Raw genomic sequence first — 15,296 nt, 5'->3', positions numbered from 1 at the left:
TTACCTTAGTAGTATATACATACATGCATCCATGCATCCATCCATCCATCCATCCACCCATCCATCCATCCATCCATCCATCCATCCATCCATCAAGCATCATGTCAAGCATCATATGCATGTCGAGCAAAATTGAGAGAAGAAATGAATCATTAATGGCAGGATTAATTTCTCTCCCCATTGTTTACACTCAGTGTTCAACAGTGACCTTTGATATAAAACTGTGTACTGAATTAGTCAAACTGCTTCTATTTATCATAGCAACAGACCTCTCCTGTAAAGTATAAGAATTGCTCCTAGATTCTCCAGTAATCAATGCACATGCTCTAGTCAATGCAATGAAGATATAGTCCAGTGGTCAATACATTTACATAGGGGTTGAACATGGAGAATCATTGTATCTCATCTCATGCTAGCTTCACATAGGAAGGGGTCCTGTGTTCGCGTCAGACAAGGCATTACTTGGTTACACCCTGTGTCTTTGTTCTCTCGTGATGCTGCACTGATATTTGCGAACAATTTCCCCATGCATTGTGATATTTTTACTCAATGCAATGAACTTTGTTCTGTGGCAGCTCGGCCCGTGACTCTGCACTTGAAAATTTGGTCAAAATGATGCAACAAATGTGTGTGCAGTGCAATATTTGATTGAAAACACAATGTACATGTTTTCATTGGCATTGTAGCAATTGTACCTATACTGACCATTTTGCAATTGTGCCATTGTGCCATTGTGCCATTGTGCCATAGTACCATTGTGCCATTGTGGCATTTTACTATTGTGTCAACTGTTTCTGATCACTGGTTTACATTATATTATCTCTCTTTGAGCTGCAGTACTCTCACCTCATTTTATTTTATTTTTTTTATATAAGTGGCACTTCACAAAGTTCCATATTTTTCCTAATCATTATTCCTGGTTGGTCAGCATTTCTCTGAAATGAACAAGTTTTAAAGAACAAAAATGTGGAAAAAATATGATCATAAAATATTTTGAAAAGGAGCACAGAGACTCTTCATATTCAAACTGTGGTTATGTATAGACTTGCCTGGGCTTTCATGGAAAAAACCTGCATCACCTTGAGATTTATACTGACATACTGAGATTTAAATAAAACACCCTGAAAGAGGCACAGAACCCAGATCACTCACTCACTCATTCAGTAACAAGCACCATCAACAAGGCTATCAACATCTGTTGTATCATATCTGGTTTATCATTTTACAGGCTGCCCACTAATGCTGTCTATGAATGCATTATATTTCTATGAAAATTGGATGAATGGCCTGTATGTTTAGGGCCATCTATGCAGGTGTCATCACCAATTCTTAGTGATCTCTTCATATAATTTTCATTTTCAATGGCTAATCCATATTCTCTGGAGTCAATGTCTCACATTCTCTCACACACTCATGTGGCAAAAGCTTGCAGTGAAAATATAATATGGCATAAAAATGCAGATAGTAAGAGAGAATGACCGTTAAAGTTACAGAAATATGTTCGTCAATCCAATCTCGTCTAAACACTCTCTTATATCTTTTCGTGTGATACAAGATTATTTTTAGATGAATAATGTATCTTTTCTCACCCTGTAATGTCAGATTGGGAGAAAGTTTATCTGGAATTGAATCAGGGCTAGCTTATGAGGTCATGGTGACCTTGATGTCGTTGAGTTTCTAACCAGATCGTGACGTCAGTTGAAAACATCTACAGTGTCACTTCATGTCGTTAAAGCAGCGTTGCTGATACATATTCCAGCACATCATTAACTGTAATGATCACTTGCCAACTTCCTTTATAAATTTCCTGTAAGTATCAACATAAAGTTTCCCAGAAATCTATGTAAATAATTTCGTGGAGGGTATAATCAGTGAAAACAACATCAAAGACTCCAAATGCCATAGTCATCGTTCTCAAAGGACATCACCTTGCTTTTTTGCAAAGAGCGTTTTCATCAGTAGGAAAGCAATTTAGAAGATTTACAACCTGAGTGATCCAGGAAAAACCCTGGCTCCCCGCTAGGACAATTACAACTCACATGATGATCCATGATGAAAACGTCAATCCTAGCTCAAACTGAGCTAATCCTCCCTAGGATGAAAACAATGGCTGCTTCACTGTCCCTTCTCATTTATGTAATGACACAAACAGCACTGCCCAAAAATCACATTACAGAAAGAAAATCAAATTTCTCATTTTGTTAATTCAATATAATGGTGTATTTGCTGTAAAGGAGATTTTTGTAAGTCGTAAATAATGTGAAATTTTTGTTAGTTTGACGATTGTTTTTCAGTTTTTTAGTTGTACTGTAGTCCACAAATTCTACAAATTCTGGAAATACTAAAAACATCTTACCATTACTCATTAAGATAATCTGCAGGATCTCACAAAAGTCAGACTTTGCATTCAGAATAATACCAGCCCATCCTATTTCATTACATGTGACAGGTTGGCATTAATTAATGGATACCGTATCAATGGAACCGTGGATAAATCGGGTGGAGGGATATTCTGGTGATATTGTTTTCATATTGCCGTAGAAACTTGTTGTCAAGGTTACCAGCATTCCTGACATGTAGTGGGGATGTAATTTCCTGTTGGTGTGACATTTTGTCTGGGAGGAGAGGCAAGTCAGCACAGGTACCATCAGTGTCTCAGTGGCAAGGTATACTACAAAAGTTAAGACTCACCAGTTTAAATGCCACATACTTCAGTCAACTGTTTTACACCAGTATTTGTAAAGTATTCCATTCTGTTTACACGTGAATTGATGTGTAGTATGAGAAATTCATAACATTGAAAACATGATTGTTATGAGTTCAATAAATTATTAATTTTGCAAATTTTTAACCAAAAATGCAACTGTTCACATGCGTGACATTTCCTCTTGCTTTTCAGCAATTTGACACATGACCCTCATGCAATTCATTTGCAAATGGTTTGCAGTTGAGGATGAAGACTTTTATGGATAGACAACTTCTTTCTTGCAATGGATGCAACGTTTCAGTGTAGATTCTATCACTGTTATCAAGCTTGAAGTTGTCTATCCATAAGAGGCTTCATCCTCATCACACCAACTTCCAAAGTGCTACTTAGGGAAGTTATGGTTTGCAGTTATTTCCTCCAAGTTAGTGGAGAAATACATCTTTGATGTAACCATAAGATATAGTGAGTACTTAAAGTGAGTCTTAGCGTTCAATGAGTAGTATATAACAATTTATTATGGTGCTAAGATAAGTGTTATAGGTTTCCACATTAAGAATCACTTGCAACTAAAGTGGGTACATTACGGCCTCTGCTCTTTGAAGTGGATGCCATGCGACTATGTGGTGCTGTCAGTGTTGTTGAATAACCAGGGCAAATTCTAGACTATTAGATTTCTCTTACAAATGAATGCTTTATTCATATGAAGTAAATCATCAAAGCTAGGCACTATTTTTTAAAATTCTCTATGAAACTGTTAACACAGGGCATGATTTATCTTCTGCACTAATCTGTGGATGTGATGGGGTAGCCTAGTGGTTAAAGCATCAGCTTGTCATGCCAAAGACCCAGGTTTGAATCCCCACATCTGTACAGTGTGTGAGGCCCATTTCTGGTGTCCCCCGCTGTGATAATTGCTGAAATATTGCTGAAGGTGGCGTAGAAGCAGACTCACTGGGTCAATAATCTGTGTAGTGATCTTTTGTTCTTCTGGACGCTAATCATCTCTATCAAAGGAAATGTTGATCATTGAATTCAGACACACAGATATCCATAAGCCTCTGTTAGTGTGGTGAATTTTGCACAATAATATTTCTCTTAAGTTGAAATAGCCTTGAATTTTGTCACCCTTTGATAAGTGATTTTCATATAACCTGAGTAATCACCTTAAGCAACTGCTCTTTTCACAAAGACACCAGAAAACAAACTGAATATGTCTTGAAAAAATGAAGTCATAGTACCGTATTCATTGTAAAATCTCTTGCCCATGCAAACATCTAGATAGTGTCTAGTGTTTATTAAAGATATTTCTAAGGAAATATAATATACATTCAGTAGCCATTCTCTGCTTTGTGAGTGAGTGAGTGAGTGAGTGAGTGTAGTTTTACGCCGCACTCAGCAATATTCCTGCTATATGGCTGCGGTCTGTAAATAATCAAGTCTGGCCCAGACGATCCCATGATCAACATCATGAGCATCGATCTGCGCAATTGGGAACCGATGACATGTGTCAACCAAGTCAGCGAGCCTGACCACCCGATCCTGTTAGTCGCCTCTTACGACAAGCTGAGTCACCTTTTATGGCAAGCATAGGTTGCTGAAGGCCTGTTCTACCCCAGGACCTTCACAGGTTCTCTGCTTTGTGATTTCAGCTATGTTATAACTTGTATCGAATAGTGATAATGCAAGGTCTTAAAGCTATAAGCCTGTCTTACCAATGACATCCAGAATAAACACATGCAGAGGTATCGAAATCATGAGAAAACCCATATGATACTCACAAACAAGGTTGTGGTTCTCACATACCTGAACCAACCTCACAATCTATACGATTTGATTGCCTGTATGGGTACAATGTGTGAAGCCCATTTCAGGTGTCCCCTGCCAACATATTGCTGGAATGTTGCTGAAAGTGGCATAAAATGATGTTCACTCACTTTATGAGATTGTTCAGGTTACAAGAACATGAAATACCTTTATAACAGAATATCAGTTCTTTCATCTAGCCCTATTTACTTGTAAAGGCCAGTCCGCAATATATATGTCAGGATTCAATAAGAATTTAAATGGAAACTAATTCAGTCATGACAAAATGAATCATGAAATACCTCCAATAGTCTGCTTGTCAGTTTGTGTCAGTTAACACTGACTGGCTGTTATTCTTCTTTCCCCATGCGAACACAAATACCATTGCTCTAGGATGTCACAATGCTAGTGTTATTAAGTGCAATAAGAAATCTATGCTAAAACAAAAATGATTAAATTTGAAAATTATGTAAACCACAAAGCAAGAAAACAGATGTTGCACATTCGAGACTAAAAGCACATAAATAAATATTATTATCCTCTCAAATTGTATTGGTTTAGCATGTTAAAAGCTGTTCCTTTAATCTACATTTAGTTAATTAGTTTACAACATTGATGGCTCCTGCTGCAGCAAGTATCTAGTGCAGTGTTGGCCTGTGATGTTAGTTACTGTATTGATTATATACTGGGGGAAAGAAATAGGGGATCACATGAAAGAAACATGTTCCTTTATTTTCATTTTCTAGGTTTCTTCAAAAGCTTTGTATTGCAAGGTTTGTGAAGAAACCTGAAAAAAAAATAAGGGAACACTTATGCTTTCATGTGATCCTTTTTTAAATTCGACCCGTGAAGGTCCCGGGGTAGAATAGGCCTTCAGCAACCCATGCTTGCCATAAAAGGCGACTCAGCTTGTCGTAAGAGGCGACTAACGGGATCGGGTGGTCAGACTCGCTGACTTGGTTGACACATGTCATCGGTTTCCAATTGCGCAGATCGATGCTCATGTTGTTGATCACTGGATTGTCTGGTCCAGACTCGATTATTTACAGACCGCCGCCATATAGCTGTAATATTGCTGAGTGCGGCGTAAAACTACACTCACTCACTCACTCATTTTTTAAATTCAGTATATGATACAATACATTCCGATTCCGTTTGTGTGAACTATACAACTTTTTATACTGACTGAAAATGAATTGGTGCTGCTAACTAAACGGGATCGCTTGTGAGTTTGTTAGATTATTCTTGTTCTTATCTTTTTGTATGCATATTTATTTGCCATGACGAATAAAGTGATTGAATTGATTTACATTTGTATATGTTGTAATTTAAAGATGAATAAAGATCAACATTTATTGCAAAGATATATTGTTCGTATGTGTATCCTACTGCGAAATAACGATGTGTTAAGCACCGTGGTTGTGTTGGTTCTTGGTCCTTTCAATGCTGACGGATGTGTCGAACACTCGGATAAGTCGAACTTTTCCCTTGGACCCGACGAGTTCGACACAACGGGGTTCGACTGTATATTGTGTCTGTCTACCAAAGCCAATACAATACATCAGAGACAGATTCAGTTTAGGTATAGATTTATTCAGCTTTAGGCCTGAGGAACTTTTGGGTGATGATGATGATGATGATGATGATGATGATGATGATGATGATGATGATGATGATGGTGATGATGATGATGATGATGATGATGATGATGATGATGATGATGATGATTAGAATTGTTGTATTGTTGTATTGTTGTGAAGAGCTATGTTGAGATTATGGAGGCCAAACCAGCCATGTCTCTAAACATCAACTTATTGACAACTGTCACCATGATTAAAAGAAATGCAATTTGGTTTTCTATGGATAAGATAGAAAAAAGGCAGATAAGATATTTTCCAGTGATATACTACTTTGAATCTAGCAACTCTATTTCACCTTTCAGATGACAAGGACGAGGCGCTGGGTGAAAAGTTCACATTAGATGACTTCTTCGACCCATCTTTCAAACCAAAAAGCTTTACAGCACACTGGCAAAATGGTAAGTAGAATTCTTACAGTGTATAATTATTGTCGTAAATGGTACATCTGGATTGTTGTTGCCTTTCATCTGTGGGTACCGGTGAGATATACAGAAATAGAAATGAAAATAAGAAACTAAGTCCAGCTTTTGAAATACCTCCCTACCCAACCACACAGAATGTGTTATTTTCAACACAGATTGCCAGAAATGTAACGCTAAAACTCCCTTACCTAATATAAACCTACAGCTGTTCTTATGCTAAGATTGTTCTGTACAACGATGCTCTGGTCAACTCCCCAGTTGACCATCAGTTTGCAGATTATACAGGACTTGGAATTACAAGGGTTTATGTATGTATGTAAGCCTTAAATACCACATAATACCATTGCTACATTTAAAGGTCACTGGTCTAAATCCCTCTTGAGACCTTACAAATAAATAATATTATAAGGTGAACTCCAGGGAATTTCTTGGTTTTCAGTTCTGCCCAACACTGAAACACAACATCTCTTATGTCTGCAGCATGTCTCCTGAGATGAATTAGGTGGTTTTGTAATTTTGTCAAAGTCCAGCCAACTGATGAATGATATATAGCCTTCTAGAGCCTACGATGTCTAATGTATGATTTTCATAGCATGAGTGAGTTTAGTTTTATGCAGCTTTTAACCATATTCCAGCAATATCACTGTCACGGACACCAGAAATGAACGTCACACATTGTGCCCATGTGGGGAATTGAACCTGGACCTTCTGAGTGACAAACAAATGTCTTAACCACTAGGCTACCCCATCTCTCATAGAGCATAGGCATCGCAAGTCATCACCAAGGTGATGAATCTGACACATCATTGTCATCACTGAACCTATGCCCAATGAACTGTTGCTTGACAGTGAATCATTTACTCTATCCCTTTAATAATGAATACATATTTAACAGATGTTAGCTGGACTATACCTAGATGAGTTAGATGCAGTTCTTCAATTGGTATCCTTCTTCCTTCTGACAGCAATCATCTTACGTATTTATTTATTCCAACAACACCATCATAAATAAGTATGCTTGTGTTTGTGATTGTAAATGGGGTTTGGAGAACATCACATGGAGACTATTTTGATCTTGTATTGGTCAGAGGTTTGGCAGGGGGCTCACATGGCACATGCATAATCATAGAATATCAGATCTGGCTGTTAGGACATCCATCTCCTTTACCTTCTCAACTCCTTCTGGACCATGTGATGAACGTGAAAATAATCAAGCTGACTAGAAGACGAGAGAAGCGAAAAAACCCCAATCTCATCTGCACCACTAGTCATGTCAGACAATGCGCTCAAAGCGGAAATGTTAAAAGAGTCAGAGAAGTATTGAAACTCCCTTATTTTTTTCTCAGGGAATGGTCAAAGTAGACTGCCCTGTTTTGTATTGTTTGACAGTGATGGGAGATGATGGCTAGGTGCCACACTTCTTGCTTCCGGGATGGAAATAGACAAAGTGCACCAGGTTTATTCGATTACTGTCCTTTCCTGCTCTTCTCCTCCATACTGATGGAGATACAGCACATGATGTTGTGACATTTATACCACCTTCCCGTGGCCGTTACCACCACCGAATATCCTCTTTTTGGATCAATGTGGTAAGATTAATGAATGCATGCCTGTAAAACAAGCTGCCTGTTCACTTCCCCTGACAGAACTAAGACCAGAGGAGAGGGCTGCTATCAGGATATTGTCCCCGTCAAGTTATTTCAAAGACATTTTGGATATTAGATATTTTTCTGGATTGGAAGCATGTGTTCCAAGGGTGTGATAGGTTTCATGTCTGATGTCCTTAAAGACTCTTTTGCCAGCTATCAAATTTGCTTTTTCCCTTGTGTTTCACATTTGACATAATGCTCAGTGACAAACTGCTGACAGAATGACTGTGCTCCAACATTTCAAAATTGTTTGGCGCATAAACAGTGCGTGTTTAAGTGCTCTATCCTGAACAGTTGAGACAGCCATTTATCAAATTTGGACATAATGTCTTTCATCTTTGATAAACGCATAAAGAAAAGAGTGAAAGGTACGAAGCATAAAACTGAACTAATTCTTTATTAATGTAAGTTTGTGATGGTAAAAGAGTTTCAGGCCAGAGGGTTGAGCGCTGTCAAAAATGGTGTATGTTGCAATTCCCTATTTTAACTTTACACAACTCTCTAAGGTAATAGTTCATATCTTAAATAAAAATTTCTACATAAACTATAAATACCAGACTGACAACCTTAAGCCTTATTACTTTTTGCTTTCTAGACTTTCTTGAATGGCTCTATATCCATGAGTTTATTTTTCAGTACAGCCTTGGACCAAGGTTAACTTCTACTGGATGTTCTCATGTGTCTTTTAAAGTCAGCAGTGATCTTATGAATTACACAGGAAATACTTATCTATTTAACACCTGGTGTCAGATTATTCAGAATATAATTATTTATAAACGTTGCTTATGGTGGAGGTGTAACTGTACATTGGATTCTGTTTGTAGAAGAAATTTCTTGTGATCATGGAAATTGTTTTGTTGCTGTACTTGTTTTTCCTCTCAGTGTTGGTTTTTAGTACTAACACAAAATATGTGTGCTCTTTCTGAATCAGGGTAATTGTTGTATGCAAACGTAACAGTTTGCATAACTTTTTGCTTTTCTGCAAATAATCGAGTCTGGACCAGACAATCCAGTGATCAACAACATGAGCATCAATCTGCGCAATTGGGAACTGATGACATGTGTCAACCAAGTCAGCGAGCCTGACCACCTGATCCCATTAGTCGCCTCTTACGACAAGCTGAGTCGCCTTTTATGGTAAGCATGGGTTGCTGAAGGCCTATTGTACCCCGGGACCTTCACGGGTCCAACAGCTGTGAACATTGGATCACTGAGAATTGATGTAACCATCAGTTGACAATATATATATACAGTGGAACAACATTCTCTGAACAGTTTCTTTAGTTTGGATTCTTTGAGATTAAAATAAACAGTTAACACCCTTTGCTGTATGTTTGTCTGAAAAAAAATTGAGATAAAAATTGATAATATGTGTAATAACCTAGCTTCTTACAACTAAGACATTAAGATACTCCTTTCAGTCATGTGAAATTTCCATCTGAAGTTGGGATTCCACCTTGTTTTGTCATTTTGTTTCTAATCTATTGATGTTAGATCTGGTCAACACAATTTTTCTGGTTTGCCTTCCTTTGTTAATCATGTTGCTTCCATCTCAAAGATGCTTGTTAATCGGCAGTGAGGTGCCTGCCCATTCTACACTGAGCATGCTGCGTTTGCCAGGCAGTAACTTGGAAAGTGTATGTGAACTGTTTCATTGATAGATTCCCAACAGGACTTGAAATTGTTCACAATGCAGGGGTCATTCTGACACATTGATTATCAATAAAAGTGTTGCAGCCAGTTCCCGTCAACCTGTGTGAGTGTCTGGTATATATCTGGAGCTGTATCAGTGTCCCAGTGATGACAACAGTGGGTGCATCTGCCCTAATACATCAGACTAGGATGTGTAGTGGAATTATCTTCCTTTACACATCTGAGTACATCTGACCAGGAGGCTAAAGATGTGAAGCCAGATCATCTGCCTGGATACATTTGACCAAGAAACTATTGATGTGAACCCAGAACATCTGCCTGGATACATCTGACCAGGAAACTAAAGATGTGAAGCCAGATCATCTGCCTGGACACATCTGACCAGGAAACTAAAGATGTGAAGCCAGATCATCTGCCTGGACACATCTGACCAGGAAACTAAAGATGTGAAGCCAGATCATCTGTCTGGACACATCTGACCAGGAAACTAAAGATGTGAAGCCAGATCATCTGTCTGGACACATCTGACCAGGAGACTATTGATTTGAAGCCTCAATACATCTGAAGGCAGATCATCTGCATCATTGGATCGTCTTCCTTCACACAACTGAATACATCTGACCAAAAGACTAAATATGTGAGCCAGATCATCAGTCTGGATACATCTGACCAGGAAACTATTGAAAATAGCCAGATCATCTGCCTTGATACATCTAACCAGGAGACTATTGATGTGAGGTCAGATCATCTGCCTCAAGACATAGGAACACATCTGAAGCCAGATCATATGGCTGGATACATTTGACCAGGAAACTATTGGTGTTGAGGCTGAGATCATCTGCCTCAAGACATAGGAACACATCTGAAGCCAGATCATATGGCTAGATACATTTGACCAGGAAACTATTGGTGTTGAGGCTGAGATCATCTGCCTCAAGACATCGGAACACATCTGAAGCCAGATCATATGGCTAGATACATTTGACCAGGAAACTATTGGTGTTGAGGCTGAGATCATCTGCCTCAAGACATCGGAACAGATCTGAAGCCAGATCATCTGCCTGCACACATCTGACCAGGAAACCTTTTATTTTTACACAAAACATCTGGATAAGGTCTATGTTTGTTGAAGACATGGTGTTTCACTCCAGATTAGATTCAATCCTCAAGAAACTACTGAGGTCTGTATGTCACTGATTAGGAACTATAACCACAGTTAGATATAATAGCAGGTTGCATCAGTTGGACATTCCCTAGCACTAGGATATAAAATGGTGTCTGCCCCCCAGCCCGCTGCTTGCTAGTTACAATACAACTTTATTTTATAGCCAGCCCAGTTGGCCAATACGTTTTCCAATGGTATACATTTTGACCATGTCATTAACTATGGGAAATAGTTCAAAAATAATTTACAAATTTGGTAGCTAGACGATCTGTATAGTTCATGATCAATCAAACCATAGCTTCCACAGATCTTCCCACAGGTCTACACATTTATCTTATACTAAATATTATTGGTCTAGAAAATGCTTTCAGCCAATGAGCAGTGTTGTTCTTTACTGAAGGTGCGTAACAGTCACACATCAATTCATTAATTACATTGGTTTAACACCTTATCTTAGCTTCCTATTCTCAATACAGGGCTGGTTACATGTTAACAGGGCCAGCAACATTTTTCAGTAACCCAACCCTGTGGGCTTGCTGTTTTTTTTAGGAGTTTCATACACTGCTAACACATAGGCAGTCTTTTGAATTTAGCTTCCATGAGTACAGGTTCAAAATATGCATAGTTGTGACTGGTTTCCATGGTGATAGTGTCCATTGTCTGTTCAACCACATATGTGGAATTCAAACCCATGACCAGGGTTCTACCACAGCACGGTGCTGCTGAGCCATCTTCAACATCTTGTATACATACACCAACAGTGTTGTCCTCAAGGGCAGTCTGTGTCTCTCTGAGCAATCATCTTCAAATTGATTGTCATACAAATCCCCAGACAAAATCATATGACATTTCCAGTTTTGAAACCATATGATTAACATCTGATATTGTATCCTGAAGCAAGGATATACATTTAATCATCAATTATAAAGAGGTTGAAGATGAAAATGGAAGCCATACCAATTTCCAATATCCCATTAGGGAGTAGGATCTAGCTTCCTATGTGAGCCAATATCTATCAGCTGACAATTTCCACCACTCTACTACAGGAATAGAAACACCTGTATGTTTATTGAACATTAATACAGATCAGGTTTACATCTGTTATTGTTGTAATGCTCAGGTGTTCTTCACAGGTACAACTGACATTCTGGTGAGCTTAACACTGAGTGTGCATGTATGATGTGCTGCAATTAATGGTAGATTGGTATAATATTTCAGAACAATTTAGAAAAATACCAATTTAGTTCTGTAGATTTAAAAATTGAATCAGGAAACTTATTAACCTTTGTACAAGGTGGTACAATAAGTTCAGCAGTATGACGTTTAATATATACACAGGGAACAAATATGGAATCACATGAGAGCACAAGTGTTCTCGTGTTTTTCTCCACATGAAATACATCAGATGAGAAATCTATAGAAACCAAGAGAAACAGAACTAAAAGTTCCACATATTTATTTTCTGATTTCTTAGATGAGGTGTCATGGTGATCAGAGACCACATAATAATGTTATGGTCTCTGTGGTGAGGTACAATTTTAAATAACTGGAACTACTGCTGTACATCACTTGAGGTCCGGTACTCTCTGGATAATACTAACTCTTGTAACTTTCTCCAAAGAGCTTGTCAAAAGTGAAACAAACAAGCCTTCAAATGAGCAGAAGGCAACAGCAAACGAACAACGTTATGTACAGCAAACTCAAAGTCCAAAACAACTGTTTCAGGCACTCGGCAGGCGAGCAGAAGAGATTACCGCAATACCACCCGTAGCAGTTTGACAATTAATTATACCCAGTTAACACCTAGTTAATTAAGCACTAATAAACTCAGCCATTCAAACTTCTTTAATTGAAACTGGTTACCTATACATCTGACCCGTGAAGGTCCCGGGGTAGAATAGGCCTTCAGCAACCCATGCTTGCCATAAAAGGCGACTCAGCTTGTTGTAAGAGGCGACTGACGGGATCGGGTGGTCAGGCTCGCTGACTTTGTTGACGCATGTCATCGGTTCCCAATTGCGCAGATCGATGCTCATGTTGTTGATCACTGGATTGTCTGGTCCAGACTCGATTATTTACAGACCGCCGCCATATAGCAGTAATATTGCTGAGTGCGGCGTAAAACTAAACTCACTCACTCACTCACCTATACATCTGTGGCAATGACCTCTAGTCAGTTTCCCTCTGTGGCCTATGAAGTCAGTGATGTGTGATGAAGACAAGTGCCACAGAGGGAAGTTATCGAAGAAAACGGCACACAAATGCCTTCTGAATCACTGTTTATTGTGATGCCTTCATAGCTGATGTATCATCAGGACTTGTAACCTCTAAACTGTCAAAGTAATGTGTCTGCCATTATTTTTCCTACCATCATTTATCATTGGCATATTTTGTAAATGTTATTTATGTGATGTATTGCAGAAATGTGGATAATGGTTTCTGTAAGGTTGAGTATTTGTCACAGGGAGCATTGGTTGCTGTCTGCAATGTGTTGTAGAGAGTTGCCTCTTTTCACTATCATGATTCACTGACATTATGTTCTAAGTCAGTACAGTACCCATTCTCATTGTCTGTGTCACGTCCCTGTACCACCCTGTCGTGCTTTCCACCCAGTCCTTCCCAGAATCCCAGGGCAGTAGGGTAGCCCAGCAGTTAAAGTGTTCTCTCATCATGCTGAAGGTCCAGTTTTGATTCCCTGTATGGGTACAGTAAGTGAAGCCCATATCTGGTGTATCCCTGCTGTGACATGTGCAGAATGTTGCGAAAAGTGGCAAAAAACCCAACTCACTCACTCACTTTCTGCTGTGTTAAAGCCCTTAATGAAGCAAGTCTAGATTTCCTCAGCTTTTGAATCTCTACCATCTATTGGGTTTTGAATCAGTCTAAACGGAATAGTTTGTTTCTGTCAAAACTATATATATTCAGACACTAAACATTAGTCGGGGGAGAGCAAAAAGGTTGGATATAGGAGAAAACACAAATAAAACTAGATTTTAATACAAACCAATCATAGTTTCAACTTACTGTTATTGGTTTTTATCACATGGGGGTGTACACATTAAACGAAACACCAAGGACAGACAGTAGAGTTGTATGTTTGTTTCTTTGTTCCAACTACTGAGCCTACTCCCTTGGAATGCAAACCAATAATTGGAATTTGAAACCATGATCGGTTGTTAAACACCTTTTGTCCTTAGGTGAATAAAGTTCTGAGATTTAAGTGTTCAGTTGTCAAGGTGAATTTATGAAGATTCAGAATCTTGATTTCACTTTTTATTTAAAGTGAAATTTACTGGTATGTTTTCAGTGCAGACAGACTGTTACTACTCTTAAGGCTGGTGTTCAGTTGAACACTTTCATAGTGGTTCCCATTGACAAGTATTGTGATTTTCTGGATTATATATTTGATTGATCTCCATCAATACAAAATTGAGATGAATAATGTAATCTTTTAGGTAGTATTGAGAAAGCTTGCTGAGAAACAAGAAATTTTATGATGCATGTTTTGTTGAATGTCACAAAACAATCTTCCCGATCAATTCACTGAACATCAGAATCCAGCATTCTTTGTACACAGCCATAAAGACGTTGGTGTTTCTAAAGAACCATTGAAAAGGAAAATTCAGTAATGCTTTCATTAAAAAGGATGTAAACTAATAGAAATATTGTGAGAATATTTGATTATGCGTCAACACAATAGAAGTGGAGGATGCATGAGAATATTTATAGTAAATGTTGTTTTCAATCCATCCAGCCCTTCCACGATCAATGGTCAGGGGAGTGAATCTATTGATAAAGCAAAGGCTATCAAAGAATAAAGCTTTTATGAATAAAATGGTTGCATTCAAGAAGCAATTTGGAGACAGTTGTGAAGACAACTATGTGTTACTTTTTTACAGATAACAGATGACATTTGAGGGGTTTTTTGTGCATTAAACTTTCCTCTTCCCTTTTTCTTTCTCATACCTAGATTCTGTATTCTATTGAAAATCGGGGTGGTCGGGTAGCCTAGTGGTTGAAGGTTTTGCCTGTCATGCCGAAGACCTAGGTTTATTCCTCAGATGGGTTACAATGTGTGAAACACATATTTGGTGTCCCCTGCTGTGATATTGCTGGAATTTTGCTAGAAGTATTGTAAAACCAAACATAATCTTGATAATAGTTGAATATTCTATGTAATGTGAATTGCCTCATGTGCAAGTCACATTTCTGAAATGCCTATGAAGCTTCAGTATCAAGAGAAACGCACACACGCAC

The 15,296-nt window shown here is 38.4% G+C and overlaps 1 protein-coding gene across 7 annotated transcripts in view; it reads left to right on the top strand.

Annotated features, from left to right (window-relative positions):
- Positions 1-15,296, top strand: part of LOC137297712 (dipeptidyl peptidase 4-like) — a 499,818-nt gene that overhangs the window by 462,833 nt on the left and 21,689 nt on the right. For all 7 annotated transcript variants that reach the window (XM_067829642.1, XM_067829640.1, XM_067829641.1 and 4 more), the window contains one exon: positions 6,453-6,548. In XM_067829642.1, coding sequence (XP_067685743.1) covers positions 6,453-6,548 — 96 coding nt within the window. The remainder of the gene's footprint in view (positions 1-6,452; positions 6,549-15,296) is intronic.

The sequence above is a fragment of the Haliotis asinina genome, chromosome 10 (genome assembly GCF_037392515.1).
Source record: "Haliotis asinina isolate JCU_RB_2024 chromosome 10, JCU_Hal_asi_v2, whole genome shotgun sequence".
In the NCBI taxonomy this organism is placed as follows: domain Eukaryota; kingdom Metazoa; phylum Mollusca; class Gastropoda; order Lepetellida; family Haliotidae; genus Haliotis; species Haliotis asinina.
Note: the sequence above shows the minus strand (reverse complement) of the source record. Positions and strands in the feature narration are given on the sequence as shown.